The sequence below is a fragment of the Chlorocebus sabaeus genome, chromosome 20 (genome assembly GCF_047675955.1).
Source record: "Chlorocebus sabaeus isolate Y175 chromosome 20, mChlSab1.0.hap1, whole genome shotgun sequence".
Lineage (NCBI taxonomy): Eukaryota > Metazoa > Chordata > Mammalia > Primates > Cercopithecidae > Chlorocebus > Chlorocebus sabaeus.
The window spans coordinates 37,920,597-37,933,921 of NC_132923.1; the positions used below are offsets into that span (position 1 = coordinate 37,920,597).

Genomic DNA, 13,325 nt, shown 5'->3' on the forward strand with positions numbered 1-13,325 from the left:
AGCCAGGCATGGTGGTGCATGCCTGCAATCCCAGCTACTCAGGAGGCTGAGGCAGGAGAATCGCTTGAACCTGGGAGGCAGAGGTTGCAGTGAGCCAAGATTGTGCCACTGCACTCCAGCCTGGGTAACAAGAGCAAAACTCCATCTCAAAAAATAAATAAATAAATAACCTTTTCTGAAGAACTGAGTGATTTTTTTCTCAAAAGCCTTGCTCAATTAACTCTGATTTACCATAAACACAATCTTAAGTCTTTCATTATTCTTATAAAACATGTTAGCTTCTATTGATCATGTTTTTTTCAAAGTGTTTATAAACAACATACTAAATAATTCACTTCATGGCTTTTTTGGAGATTGAAATGAAACCTACTGTTCAGTACCTTCCAGAACTTCCTTTTTGCCCATTATTTGTAAAAACAATATTTACCTATTTCTAGCTTCAGGGAACCATACTTGCATTTCATGACTTCTCAAAGATGACTAGTAGTGATGAGGATGATTACATCTGTAAGTTCCCTGATTATCCTAGATGATATATATCTTACTTTATGATCCTGAATATCTTTAAAGAGGCCAATTAGAGCTATCACTTACTACCAGATAAGCATCTCAGTGCTTCATTGTGGCCTAATCACTACTCTGTATCCACAGCAGTTTCTTCCATACAGTATTCAATAAAAATAAAGGCAATTTATTTTAATTTATTGTTTTTCCCCCAAAGAGGAGAATTTTTTCCTTTAAATGTGAAGAAATTGGCCCTTTTTCTCCAGTTAAATTTTTTGGAAGCCTCATCTCATTTTGACCTAGTTTTAAAATAATTCTTAGGCTCTTGTTACCATTTGTATCTCTTTTATTTTCTTTTTATTTTTATTTTACTGTTTTTGTATGATTGGTTCTGTTCTCCTTCTAACATCTATACTTCCTCTTTTAAATCAATGTCCTCTGCATTCTCTTGAGGTTGCATCATTTTCTGCTCACTGGATTATATGAAAATTCAGAACAACTCTGTTTTACCTTCCATCCCTCTTGATTTATATTGCCATTTAGAGTTTCTGTCCCATCTTCCCACCTGAACTGTAAAATTGTGATAGCAAGAACTAAATCTTGTATTTCTTTTTTTAATCATACTTAACACAAAAATATGTATTTGCCATGTACTTTGTAATACGTTGTGGAAAAAAAAAAAAGAAATAATACGAAGTTTTTTGTTTTTCTTTTGAGACAGAGTCTCATTCCGTCACTCAAGAGGGAATACAGTGGTGTGATCTCAGCCCACTGCAACCTCTGCCTCCCGGGTTCAAGTGATTCTCCTGCCTCAGCTTCCTGGGTTGCTGGGATTAAAGGCTCCCACCACCACACCCAGCTAATTTTTATATTTTTAGTAGAGATGGGGTTTCACCATGTTGGCCAGGCTGGTTGCGAACTCCTGACTTCAAGTGATCTGCCCACCTCGGCCTCCCAAAGTGCTGGGAAAATTCATACTCTTTAAAAAGCTTCTGGAAGAGGGCACCAGGCACATATTCATAAATAATCTAAGGGAATAAGGAGACTATAAAGGTGAATGTAAATTGAATATGCAGGTTGCCAACCTCAAAGTACTAAAGGGGAGGACAGTCTGCTTCGTAAGTAATTGTGAGATTCCATCCTAGGGTAGGCTGAACAGCAGTGGTGTTTGCTTTATAGAGGAGCAGGCAAGGAAGGGAGTAGTGGAAAGGGAAGGCCACGTGGAGCAGCCTTTCTTAAATTTGCTTGCTTAACTACAGGTAACGGTTGAGAAATTCAACTTACTGAAATGGATAAAAGAGGCTAATTTTAAACTTTTCCAACTATTCTTTTTGAATTTTCACTAATATTATTATCTTTGCCTTAATCTATGTGGGCAGTTTCTACAGACGTTGTTCTTAACTTTTTCTAAGCATCCAAGACGCGCAGTCAACACTAACAAGCAGGGTGGATCCAAGTGTATGGGCTTATAGAGTTTGGAAGGTCCACTTTTAAACGAATACAAAATTAGGTGGAAAAACAAATTATTCAGATGAGAAAAGAAATCTCAATAAATGATTGGAGCCATGGAGATCTAGATTCCTTAGTCTGAGAGAGCTTTAGGCAATTCACCAGAAATGCTTATTTAGAAATGCTTCTGGTTGGGACCTGTCATTTCCTTCCCACCTAGAACATCTGCAACTCCAGCAACCCCCAACACGCCCAGAGGTCTAAGCAAACGAATAGCGCTGAAGCTTCAATTTCATTAGCTTCACCTTAGATCTGCCTCTGACCAGAGGACCTCATTTAAACATCGATTCTTAAGTGCCAGCTAGGACACTTAGAATCTGGGGAAAGAGAAACCACTTGACAAGTTTAAAACAATCCCAGGCACTGTGGCTCAAGCCTGTAATCCCAAACCCTTTGGGTGCTGAAGGTGGTAGAACCCCTTGAGGTCAGAAGTTTGAGTCCAGCCTGGACAAAAAAAAAAAAAAAACAGAAAGAAACCCCGATTTTTCTGATACACTATTGCCATTTCCAACATCTCATCCCATTCCATTTTGAAAGTTTCACAATGCATAACCATAGATTAATATTCCTTGTCTAAACAGCAATGTAAAGAAGAAAAGAAAGTAAATCACCAACTGGCCAATTGTCGTTGATCTGAACATAAAGTATGTGTGGAATATAAAAAGGCAGCGTTTACCTTTTACAACTAAATATAAAATAATTCCATTGTTTTACTATTTAATAGAAAAGTCAAGAGCACAAAACTGTGATAGTCTGTTTAAATATCCGGAATACAAACCTGGGCCTATCATTCCATTTAACCCGAAGTAGAAATAAGTTTTACATACTCCTTTTTGGAGTCAGAGTATGCGTGTTCACTTTCTAACTTGGATTTGCTCTCCCAGAGTAAATGCGGTGGTTAAGAGGTCGTTTGCTTTACCTAACATCTCCAGGTAACATTAAAATGAACAGGCTTCTTAGTAATTAATATAGCGTTGTGATCTGAACTCAGGTCTTCTCTCAGCAGCAACTTGAGAAACTGGAGTGACATTCAACCTCCCTGCAAGAAAGGTATTTTTCTTTTCTAAAACCCTTTAAGAAATTACAGCCACCAGTCTACACGTACCAAAAGTCTACCACTAGCCCACACAAGTCAATTTCCCTCCAACTGTAAAATAAGGAAAGAAGAGCCTTTGGTCCTAAATTTCCCGGGGGCAAGGAAAAAGGAAAGCGCCGGCTGTGGGTTGGGTGGCAGTAGCTGACCATCTGAAAAATTCTTAGCTCCTCAGCGGAGGAGCTTCCTGTTAGAAACAACCGTTTTCTCCTGTTTAGGGAGATTTCCTCGAACCTATTCCCACAGGACCTGAGACTCGCCTCGGGTGTCACCCAAGTCTCAGATCCACAACTAACAACACTAAATTAAAAATAATTTCTCTAAACTTGGCTAATCTCTCTCCCAGAGTTCAGGGCTAGCCTTGCCCGAAAAGCAGCTGGCGGGGGCGGTTTCGAGCCACCAGCCTTCCAGGTTCGGGAGCTGCAGCGAGGAGATGTCTGTGTCAGAGAAGCAAAAAGGGAAAACAAATCACAACTTTGCAGACTCCACGAAGCCACAGCCCCGCCACACGGAAGGTCAAAGTGCGGAGGAGGGAGCGGCTGCGGTTTGAGGCCCCGAGGCGACGCGGCCCTGGCTGCGGCCAGAGCTGGCAGGCGGGATCCAGCAGCCCGGGGGACCTCACCCGTCCCCAGCTCAGAGCCGCCGCCCCGGGAGGGCGAGCGCGCCAGAGGCAGCCGTCGGCGCAATGCTGGCAACTCCCGGAGTTGCCTTGGAAGTTTCCCGGGACTCGCCGCCGCCGCCCTCACCTTGCTGAACACCTCCAGGTCGTCCTCGTCCTCGTCCAGATCCAGCACCTCCGCCTGCAACAGGGCGGAAGAGCAGCTGCTGCCCGGGAAGGGGGCGCTGCCCCCCGGGCTCTCCCCGTCGGCGCCCCCGGCCGGGAGGCCCGAGGAGCGCGCCTGAGATGCCCGGCGCTCGCCCTCCATCCCGAGAGTGCGCGCCCGGCTGGCCGCCACCGCCGCCGCCAGCCCGGCTCCCCCGAGCGTGCCCATTGGCTCCCGCGTCTCCTGCGCCTCCCCGGCCGGCCCCGCTCCAGCCCCTCGCCCGCTGCGCAGACGCGGAACTGCCGGGACCAGCGTCGGCCCGGGCCGGGCGCATCCCCACCTGGCCTGAGGCGGGCTGGAGGGGCGGGACTGGAACTCTCGGACTCCGGCTAGGGTGGAGAAAGGGTTGGCTGTCCCCTGGAGAAGAGAAGAGACTCAAAGGTAGGAGGTGGGCGTCCTCGCATTGACCCAGTCGGGGGCCACCGAGTGACCGTTTCCGCGGTGGCGGGGTCGGGGAAGAAGCCACGGAGCGAAACCGTCCACTTCGCGGGATCCACGGAGAGGCTGAAGGCACCCGACCCAGCCTGCCAAGAGAGAAAAAACAGCAACAACAATACTGTATTTCCTCTATTCAGTGGTTGCCTTTCTTCTTGGTTGTGATTTTCGAGCTAGTGTAAAAATAAAGACATGAAAACTTCCCGTTTCGTTAATTGATTTTTGACCCAGTGACTGGCCTGTGCGGTCATTTCACTGTCGAGCCAGGAAAGCTGAGCTTTACAAACTATTTTCAGCCACTTTCAAATGCATCTTTACTCCTGGACGTCTTCCTGAAGTTAATGAGCAGAATGTTACCAAGACCCAAGGACAACTAGCAAGTCTGGAAAATTGCCACCGAAAAATAATCTTCAGTCCTTGCACTGCCAAGGCAAAGCTTTAATTATTTAACTGCTTATTATTCAAAAACAAAACTAAGTTCCAAAAATAATGGAAAATTGAGCCCACGTTGATATATTTTTTAATTTATCCTCAGGTTTTATTATTTACTTCCGTCAGCCCCACCTCTTTTCTGTAGGCCCATTTAAAAATGTTTAAATACATTGAGCTCTATGTAAGGATTCCTTATTTGGGAAAATAGAGAATATCTTTATTTCTGATTAGAGGCAAGGCCTTAATAATGTAGTTTTTCCTATCATTCAAATGTATTCCCATTGATTTCAGACATGCACCCACCCTTCAGTCAGGTTGGTCACTGCCCCATGAATATCCAAATTTGTTCCTGTGCTTGATGATTTCTGTACTTTAAATGCCATCTCCTGCCCATCCTTCAGAAATTAAATATAGTCCCATCTCTTTCAGAAAGACTTTCTAAATGACAGTCTGTTCTCAATTTAGCATTTAATTTTATTCCGTCTTGCAGATTGTATTTGTTTCATGTACAAGTTTTACATTCCTTAGTAAATGATAACATGTTCAGGTTGGGGATCCTGGTATGTATTAACCACAGTATCAGATGTACTCTCAAAAGGCTCTCTGCTAAGGTTTGTAAAGAATATAAGTTATTAAAAGACTTTATTTTTTTCCTTGATAAACTTATTCTGGCTAGGAAGGAAGATTCAAGGTTTTCTGATTGCAATCTGAACCAGGAAATTCTTAATAATGCTGTAACTCACAGAATTGCCAGAAACCATAGAGAATGGACTCAGAAAATGGGCAGAATAAAGCAAGGCTGCACAGCTTGGATTATAGCCAAAAACCAGGCCACAGAACCCATGGTACAGACATTGCTGCTACCATTGCCTGATACTGGATGTCACACCATCTTCACCAGTGTAAATATTGTCATTAACACTGATGTTACTGGACTCCCGTTGCTGTCCCTGACAGCAGTACCACAGCTGCCTCTGAGAACTTCTCTGCTATTACTGACATAAAAATGTCTCCACCATCCTATTTCTCTGTATTGATTTTTCTAGTATTAAAACCCTGGAGAGTATGTGTGCTTGGCCAATCTGGCCATGTTTCATGGAAATTCTTAAGGCAGAGAATTTTCAAAACGTAGAAATGTCATATTAATGCTTGTCAACCAAAAAAGAAGAACAATAGGAAGAAGAGAGAAGGATGAGGAAGAGGAGTAGGGAAAACCTGACTACAATTTGCCTCTTTAGCTATCCAACATTAATATTGCCTTTCTTCACATACTTCCCCTACCTCCATGCTTTGAGCACCTGAGCATGCAGTTCACAGCCCCTCAAAGGGAGAAAATTCCAAACCTACTCATTAGTACAACTCCAAAGCAATATGTCTATTTCTCCTGTAGTCTCAGCTTCCCATTAAGTGAGACTATCACTGGGTTGGTTTTTTGTGTTTTTGGTTTTTTGTTTTTATTTTTATGAGACAGAATCTGACTCCGTCACCCAGGCTGGAGTGCAGTGGTGCAATCTCTGCTCACTGCAACCTCCACTTCCCGGGTTCAAGCAATTCTCCTGCCTCAGTCTCCTGAGTAGGTGGGACTACAGGCACATGCCACCACACCCAGCTAATTTTTTGTATTTTTAGTAGAGACGCGGTTTCACCAGCATAGTCCAAAACTTTGAGTACAAGTATAATATTAACAGGAGCACTACCCACTCCTGTCGTGTTTAAGAGAAATCATATCATACATTAATTTATGGTTTCATGAATATACACCTTGTAGAAAAGCTTTCTCTTCTTATACTTTCCAGATGGGATCTCTTCAGATCATAACTTGGTCTTTAATATTCCATTCCACCATCTATGAAGTCTGCTGTTTCTAGTAATGGGTTTTGTGATGAGACAAGTTACCCCGTGGGCATTGCCCAAAGGCTTTACTTCTTTTGCTAGAAAGTGATTTAACTAGTTAGAAAAAATATATAATGTGCAAAATCTGATGAGGAATAGACCAGTCAATGAGTTCATGGACAAGCGTGTTAAGGGAAATCTGATGAGCAGAATAAGCAAAGCCAATTTGACTTTTCCACTAAAGACAAATCATGGCATCCTGCAGTGTGGCAGGGTAAGGGCCCTGTGTAGTTGCTGCTGTGGCAAACTGAGTGCTGAGCAATAGAAGTAGCCAATTATCCTTTAGTGAGGGGAAATCCTTATTTTTGAGCCAATGCGTAGCATAAATCCCTGCCACCATGGCCACTTGGTATATGAAGCCATAGAACAAGCACTGGAGTTTCTAGAAAAGCAGTAGGATTAACATCCACAGGAGAATAAGCATTATTGTCCAACTTATTTTAATGTTATAAATTCATCAAATGAAAAGACTTTTTTGGAAAATATTGTTGTGGGCTACATACAAATATGCTTTTATTCTGGGGCCATTCCAAGAAACTCACCCACATACATTTTCTCAAACCTTCTTGACCCTGAGATCCTACCTTGTTTCTTCTAAGTCCCATCAAGTCAAACCTCTAGCCTTTGTCCTGGAAACAGCACAGAATCCTCATTCTAACTCCCCTTTGAAGCATAGTGGGCACTGTTGTATACCAAGGGGAGGATGTCCCTCGTCCACTGCCCTTTTGCACTGCAATAACTACTAAGTGATTCCCGCAAATGATAAAGATCCATCTGTAAAGCAGATATGGAGTTTTTACCCCTTAGTTAACTGTTCAGATAAAACTCCCTGTGAGATCATAGGATTAGAACTGCTGGGAGCAAGAGCCAAATGCTCATGCAATGTTTGCTTATAGGACCACTTTCAAATATAACATTTCCACACAAACATGGCTTGCTGAAGGAAGGCTCGTTCAATTTTAGTATTTTTTTCATTATAGCACCCATTTCATGAGGAACTGCTTGGATCACATGGTCACCTGATGTCACATGCTTATGTATCTAGTTGATATGATTTGGCTATTTGTCCCCTCCTAAAGTTAGGTTGAAGTGTGATCCCAAATGTTGGAGGTGGGGCCTGGTGGGAGATTTTTGGGTCATGGAGGAGGATCCCTCATGAGTGGCTTGGTGCCCTCCCTGTGATAATGAGTGAGTTCTTGTTTTATTAGTTCACACAAGAAATGATTGTTTTTTTTAAAAGGAGCATAGCATATATATCTCTCTCTCTCTCTCTGACTCTTTTCCTGAATCTCTCTCTCTCTCTCGCTCACTCCCTCTCTTGCCCTATGACATGCCTGTGCCTCCTTTGCCTTCTGCCATGAGTGTAAGCTTCCTGAGGCCTCACTAGAAGCCAAGAAAATGCTGATGCCATGCTTTTACAGGCTGCAGAACTGTAAGCTAACATAATCTCTCTTCTTTATAAAGTACCCAGCCTCAGGTATTCCTTCATAGCAACACAAAACAGACTAACGCACTCGTCTTTGCCAGAATCTGATAACAAGCCAAGGCCTGGTTTCTTAAATCTATCAGAGAGAGCACATTTTGATCTAAAACGTTAGTCTTTTGATTTTCTTTCAGAACTTGTCATAGGCCCCAGAGAGTATCCTTATTCTCTACAGTCTCGTCAGTAATATTAACAGTGAAAGGTAAGCCAGGCGCGGTGGCTTACACCTGTAATCCCAGCACTTTGGGAGGCCAAGGCAAGTGGATCACGAGGTCAGGAGATCAAAACCATCCTGGCTAACACGGTGAAACCCCATCTCTACTAAAAGTACAAAAAATTAGTCAGGCGTGGTGAGGGGAGCCTGTAGGCCCAGCTACTCGGGAGGCTGAGGCAGGAGAATGGCATGAACCTGGAAGGCGGAGCTTGCAGTGAGCCGAGATCTCGCCACTGCACTCCAGCCTGGGTGACAGAGTGAGATTCCGTCTCAAAAAAAAAAAGAAAAAAAACCAGTGCAAAGTAGTGAGTGTCTACTTGAGTCACACATTCTTATAAGTGTTTTATGCATGGTCACTCATTTAATCTTCACAAACACTTTATGATGTATATGCTATTTTTACCATCCCCATTTTACAGATAAGGAGACTGATGAACAGAGAAGTTTAGTAATTTACCCAAGGTAAGTAATAAGTGGGAAATAATTTACACCTCACTGAAAAGAATGTTACATATGTTGTCTTAAAAAATAGAAAAGAGGCCAAATATGGTGGCTCATGCCTGTAATCCCAGCGTTTTGGGAGGTTGAAGCAGAAGGATCACTTGAGGCCAGGAATCCAAGACCAGCCTGGGCAACATAAGGAGACTCCATTGCTTTTAAAAAAAAAAAAAGCCTTTTTTTTTAAATGAGCTGTTGTTGGTGGCGCATGCCTGTAGTCTCAGCTACTAGGGAGGCTGGAGTGTGAGAATCGCTTGAGCTCAGGAGTTTGAGGCTGCCCTGAACTGTGATTGTGTTGCTGCACTCCAGACTGATGACAGAGTAAGACTATATCTCTAAAGAAAAATAAAATAGAAAGGAGGATTTATAAGGATATTCTGGGATTCTCAGCTCTTGGAATTTAGCAGAACAGATAATTCTAAAATTCTTCCACTACCAGTCCTGAAGAACTGTAACAAGAATCTTTAAATTCGTGGTTGAATTTGCAAAATAATTAACTTTCAGGAGACAAGAAACAAAGTAACCGTATGTGAGAAGATGAAATTGGTAAATATTTGGGCTGCTAGTCTGCCTGTCCCCAGGGTGGAACATGTAGGATTGGTCTCAATAATCTAAAGGTTTGCATTTGAATTATCATAGGAATAAGGGAAATACAAACTTATAAGATATTCGGTCAATAACAGTACTCTTTTGGATCAGCCTGAGCTCCACATAGGAAAGATATCTCCCCAAAAATCTTACTCATGGTTTGGGAAGTCACAATTCAAAATATTAAAAGTGTTCTTGAGTTAGTGATAAAACTGGGATCTCTGGCATAATCAAATAAAAAGATCTCTTTCTCAGCTCACTCTAGACAGTTTCAACAGATAAAACTATACTGCAGATGAGATCACAACACATAATTTAAAGCATTCAAGGAAACTATCATGGATCAGAATCATCATATAAAACTTTTAGGAGTAGAGCCTCAAAGAACTTTAAATAATCAAACAATATACAGAATATAAATTATTAAGTAAATAAAAGAATAACTACAACAGACTATAAAAAGAACCAAAAAGTCTAGAAATGAAAAATATAGTCAGTGTGCTGATTGTTAATTCTTTGCTTCTCTGCTCCAAATGAACTCTCACTGCCTGCTCTGTAATAATGGAGATGGGCCTTATAGATATTTCTCCTTTGCCACCTGGCAAGATGTTAAACATTGTCAGGAGAGGATCTGGAGGGATACTGCAGAAGGAAGGGTTTTTCCTCTTCCTGTTTCTGGTGTGCTCCCTTACCAGTGTCCTGCAGAGAGCTCTTTTTCTCCACTGTTCAATGTGAGGTTCCTGTAGGGAAAAACTTTTTATGGTATTTGACTCACTATCAAAGTCACACAGCTGTGTTGGCATAGTCCCAGATATTGTGGGCCTGCCCCCAGCCCAGGTTGCTGTACCCCCTTCCCTCTTCTTAGTCCCAGGCATGGACACACACCAGGGACACTGGAGTCCAGCCATTCCCTGATGTCTGTCAAGCACAGCAGCCAAGAGCTGACCCAGTGCACTAGACTCCTGAAGAGGAGGACTTTGTGAGGCTCCTGAGTCTGATAGTTTCCAACAAGCAGCAGCTTCTCCTGGCATCTAACAAGTTCTGAGGCTCAACACCTACCAGAGGGTAGATTTCCATTAAGTCCTACCATGAGGTACTTCATTGACTTCTCCAACATTCAGGAAGCTAAGGTGGAGCTAAGGTGGTGACATCTGGATCTCACTTCTGGCAAGAGAGGGCTTGTCCGTAGGTACTTATCTCAGCACTATGGGTAGTGGTCACATTTTATATTATATTTGTGTACTTTTAGAATTATTTTGACTCTCAGCCAATTCTTCATCACTCCAATTCCCTGTTAATAATGCTTTATATTAAATTTTGCCTCCTCAAATGACTATGTGATTTTGATCACCTGATTGAACTTGGAACAATACAGAATTGCTACCAGGAATGGTCCCAGAAGATAGACCTGCAAAAAAATGGCATTCTGGGAATCTCCTTACAACCAAGTCACTGAGGAAGAAAAACCCCGAGCCTGGCGTAGAGATAGGTCTTCACAGTATGCTAGCACCATCTGAAAAGAGCAGCTGCAGCACTGCAGCCCCACTCAAGGGTAAACATGAAGAACAGTGGTAAAGGAATATTCTCCCAGTGACCAGAACTTCAAGGGTGATATTTGGTCATCTATGTCTGGAGAGTAAGATGGCTGAAGATACAGGTTCATATAATGCATGGGTAGTTGCAAATAGTTTAGTTGGATGGTCAAGGACTTGGAAGGAACCGTTTTAGATGATTAGTCAAAAGGGAGCTTACAGAAGAAGTATGTAGGTTGACTTTTCAGAATGGCCACAGATTAATATGTTTGTGAATGTGAAATGCCCACCAGAGGGCCACTACTACAGAGGTGGGTTTAAGTGGATAGAGTTATGCACTCTGGGATGTCAGTCAACCTTTCTCCCTAGCCATCATATTCTTTGTTTAATGGATCCACGAACTAAGAGGCTATAGTGGCAGGGATGGAGTCTACGCATGGACTTGATAACATGAACATCCCTTTACCAAAGCTGATCTGGCTAATGCAACCATTGAGTACCTAATCTGCCAACAGCACAAACCAGCACTGAGCCCTCAATATGGCACCATTCCTGGGATATAGGGGCCAAGCCAGCCAACTGGCAGCAGGTTGATTATGTTGGATCTCTGCCCTAATGAAGTAGGTAGAGATTCATCCTCGCTGAAATGAACACACTCTGGATATAAATATACCTTCCCTGCCATTAGTGTTTCTTCCAGCACCACTATTTGTGGATTCACAGACTGTCTTATTCACCACCATTGCATTCCATAGAGCATCAGATCTGATCAAGGAATTCATTTCATGGTAAAAGAAGTCATCATGGACTCATGCACATAAAATCAACTCTTCTTACTATATATTTCATAGGTTGGAAGTAGCTGGCTTGACTGAAAGGTGGACTGGCTTACTGTAGACTCAGTTATGGTGCTGTTTGGAGACAACATCCTGAAATAATGGGGTTCTATCTTAGAGGATGCAATGTACACTTTGCATCAGAGTCTATTATATGGTGCAGTCTCTCCCATAGGTAGAACACATGGGACCAGGAATCAAGGAGTGGAAATAGGAGTGACTCCTCTTGCTGTTATACCTAATAATTCCCTTAATAATCCACTTGCAGAATTTTTGCTTTCCATCCTACCCCTTCTGGCTCAGAAGTAACTCATGTTTCTTGTGCTCATGACTCACTGGCCAGAAATGATTGCACAGCTCCACTCAACCTAAAGGGGGTCATGAAGTACAATCATACCCTGTGCTCAGTAGTCAGAGGGTCAAAAATACTTGAATAGCACAAATGACAGTTAAAACCTAAAAGCACTTAATTCTAGGTGATTAAAATGAGGTATAGCTAATCTGATGGAGGGGCTATAACCCTAAGCCTGTGATTAACACCCAATTCTGCAAATGGACAGATCTTTACATGAAACTCCTCATTGGCTTAGATAACTCAGGCATGTATTTTAAATTATTACCTTCAATTTTCCCATCAACAAAGTAGAGATAATTGATAATATATATCCAAAGGTTATGAGAATCAAAGAAGCTAATATACATGAAATCATTTGTGAACCAAAGACCCATATCAATTTTAATTGTGTTATTACTATTACTGTTAATGTTATTAATTTGAGTAGTAGCATATGGTTGCCAAATCTGACCCATAATTTCATTTGGGTTAGTTCTTGTAATGTAACATAATGCTTTGTAGTTTTGACTAGAATATGTGTTTTGTAAAAAGGTTTTCCTTACTATTATGGGAAACTGGCAATTTCAAGTCTTCTGTCATGTACTGTAACAAATAAATAAATGTGTTAGAATAATAAGGTAACATGATTTTAAACATCTTTAGACTAGCAAAACCCAAAGGATATGGAATATGCATGTAATTCCATGACCTATTATGGCCTGCTTTTCTCTTAAACTGGATACAATAATCCTACTACCAAAGGAAGGAATCTAGGAATGATTTTCTTTAAAAACAAAAAGCAAATTTATTATGTAACAAAACTGAAAATACAGAGTAGGGCAAACTCTAAGCACAGTGAGATAATTGTTCGTAAATATTACCCAATTAATTCTATAAATGAACTAAACTTGGCTTAATATTGCCAAGCTTTTTTCTAAAGTGTTGATGTTTTTAACTTAAAACAAACATTTAGCTGTTTTTGAAAGCTTCTCAGATTCTCTGTACTCAGCTTCCATGGACAGACTCACAGGACAGATCATTGCTATCCCAGAATTTTATTTAAGTGGTACCAGTATAATGAAAATTTATCTGCAGTTCATTTCATTACTATAACGAAAGTTCCTTTGAATGTATTTCATTTAAGAAAACT

At 41.7% G+C, this 13,325-nt stretch overlaps 1 protein-coding gene across 3 annotated transcripts in view; it reads right to left on the reverse strand.

Annotated features, from left to right (window-relative positions):
- Positions 1 to 4,401, reverse strand: part of SNX7 (sorting nexin 7) — a 109,416-nt gene extending 105,015 nt beyond the window's left edge. The window contains exon 1 of one of the 3 annotated variants that reach the window (XM_007977861.3): positions 3,853 to 4,401. In XM_007977861.3, coding sequence (XP_007976052.3) covers positions 3,853 to 4,098 — 246 coding nt within the window. In that variant the 5' untranslated portion in view covers positions 4,099 to 4,401. The remainder of the gene's footprint in view (positions 1 to 3,852) is intronic. The other 2 variants (XM_037982648.2, XM_007977860.3) reach the window with 2 other exon arrangements.
- Positions 4,402 to 13,325: the final 8,924 nt, after the last annotated feature.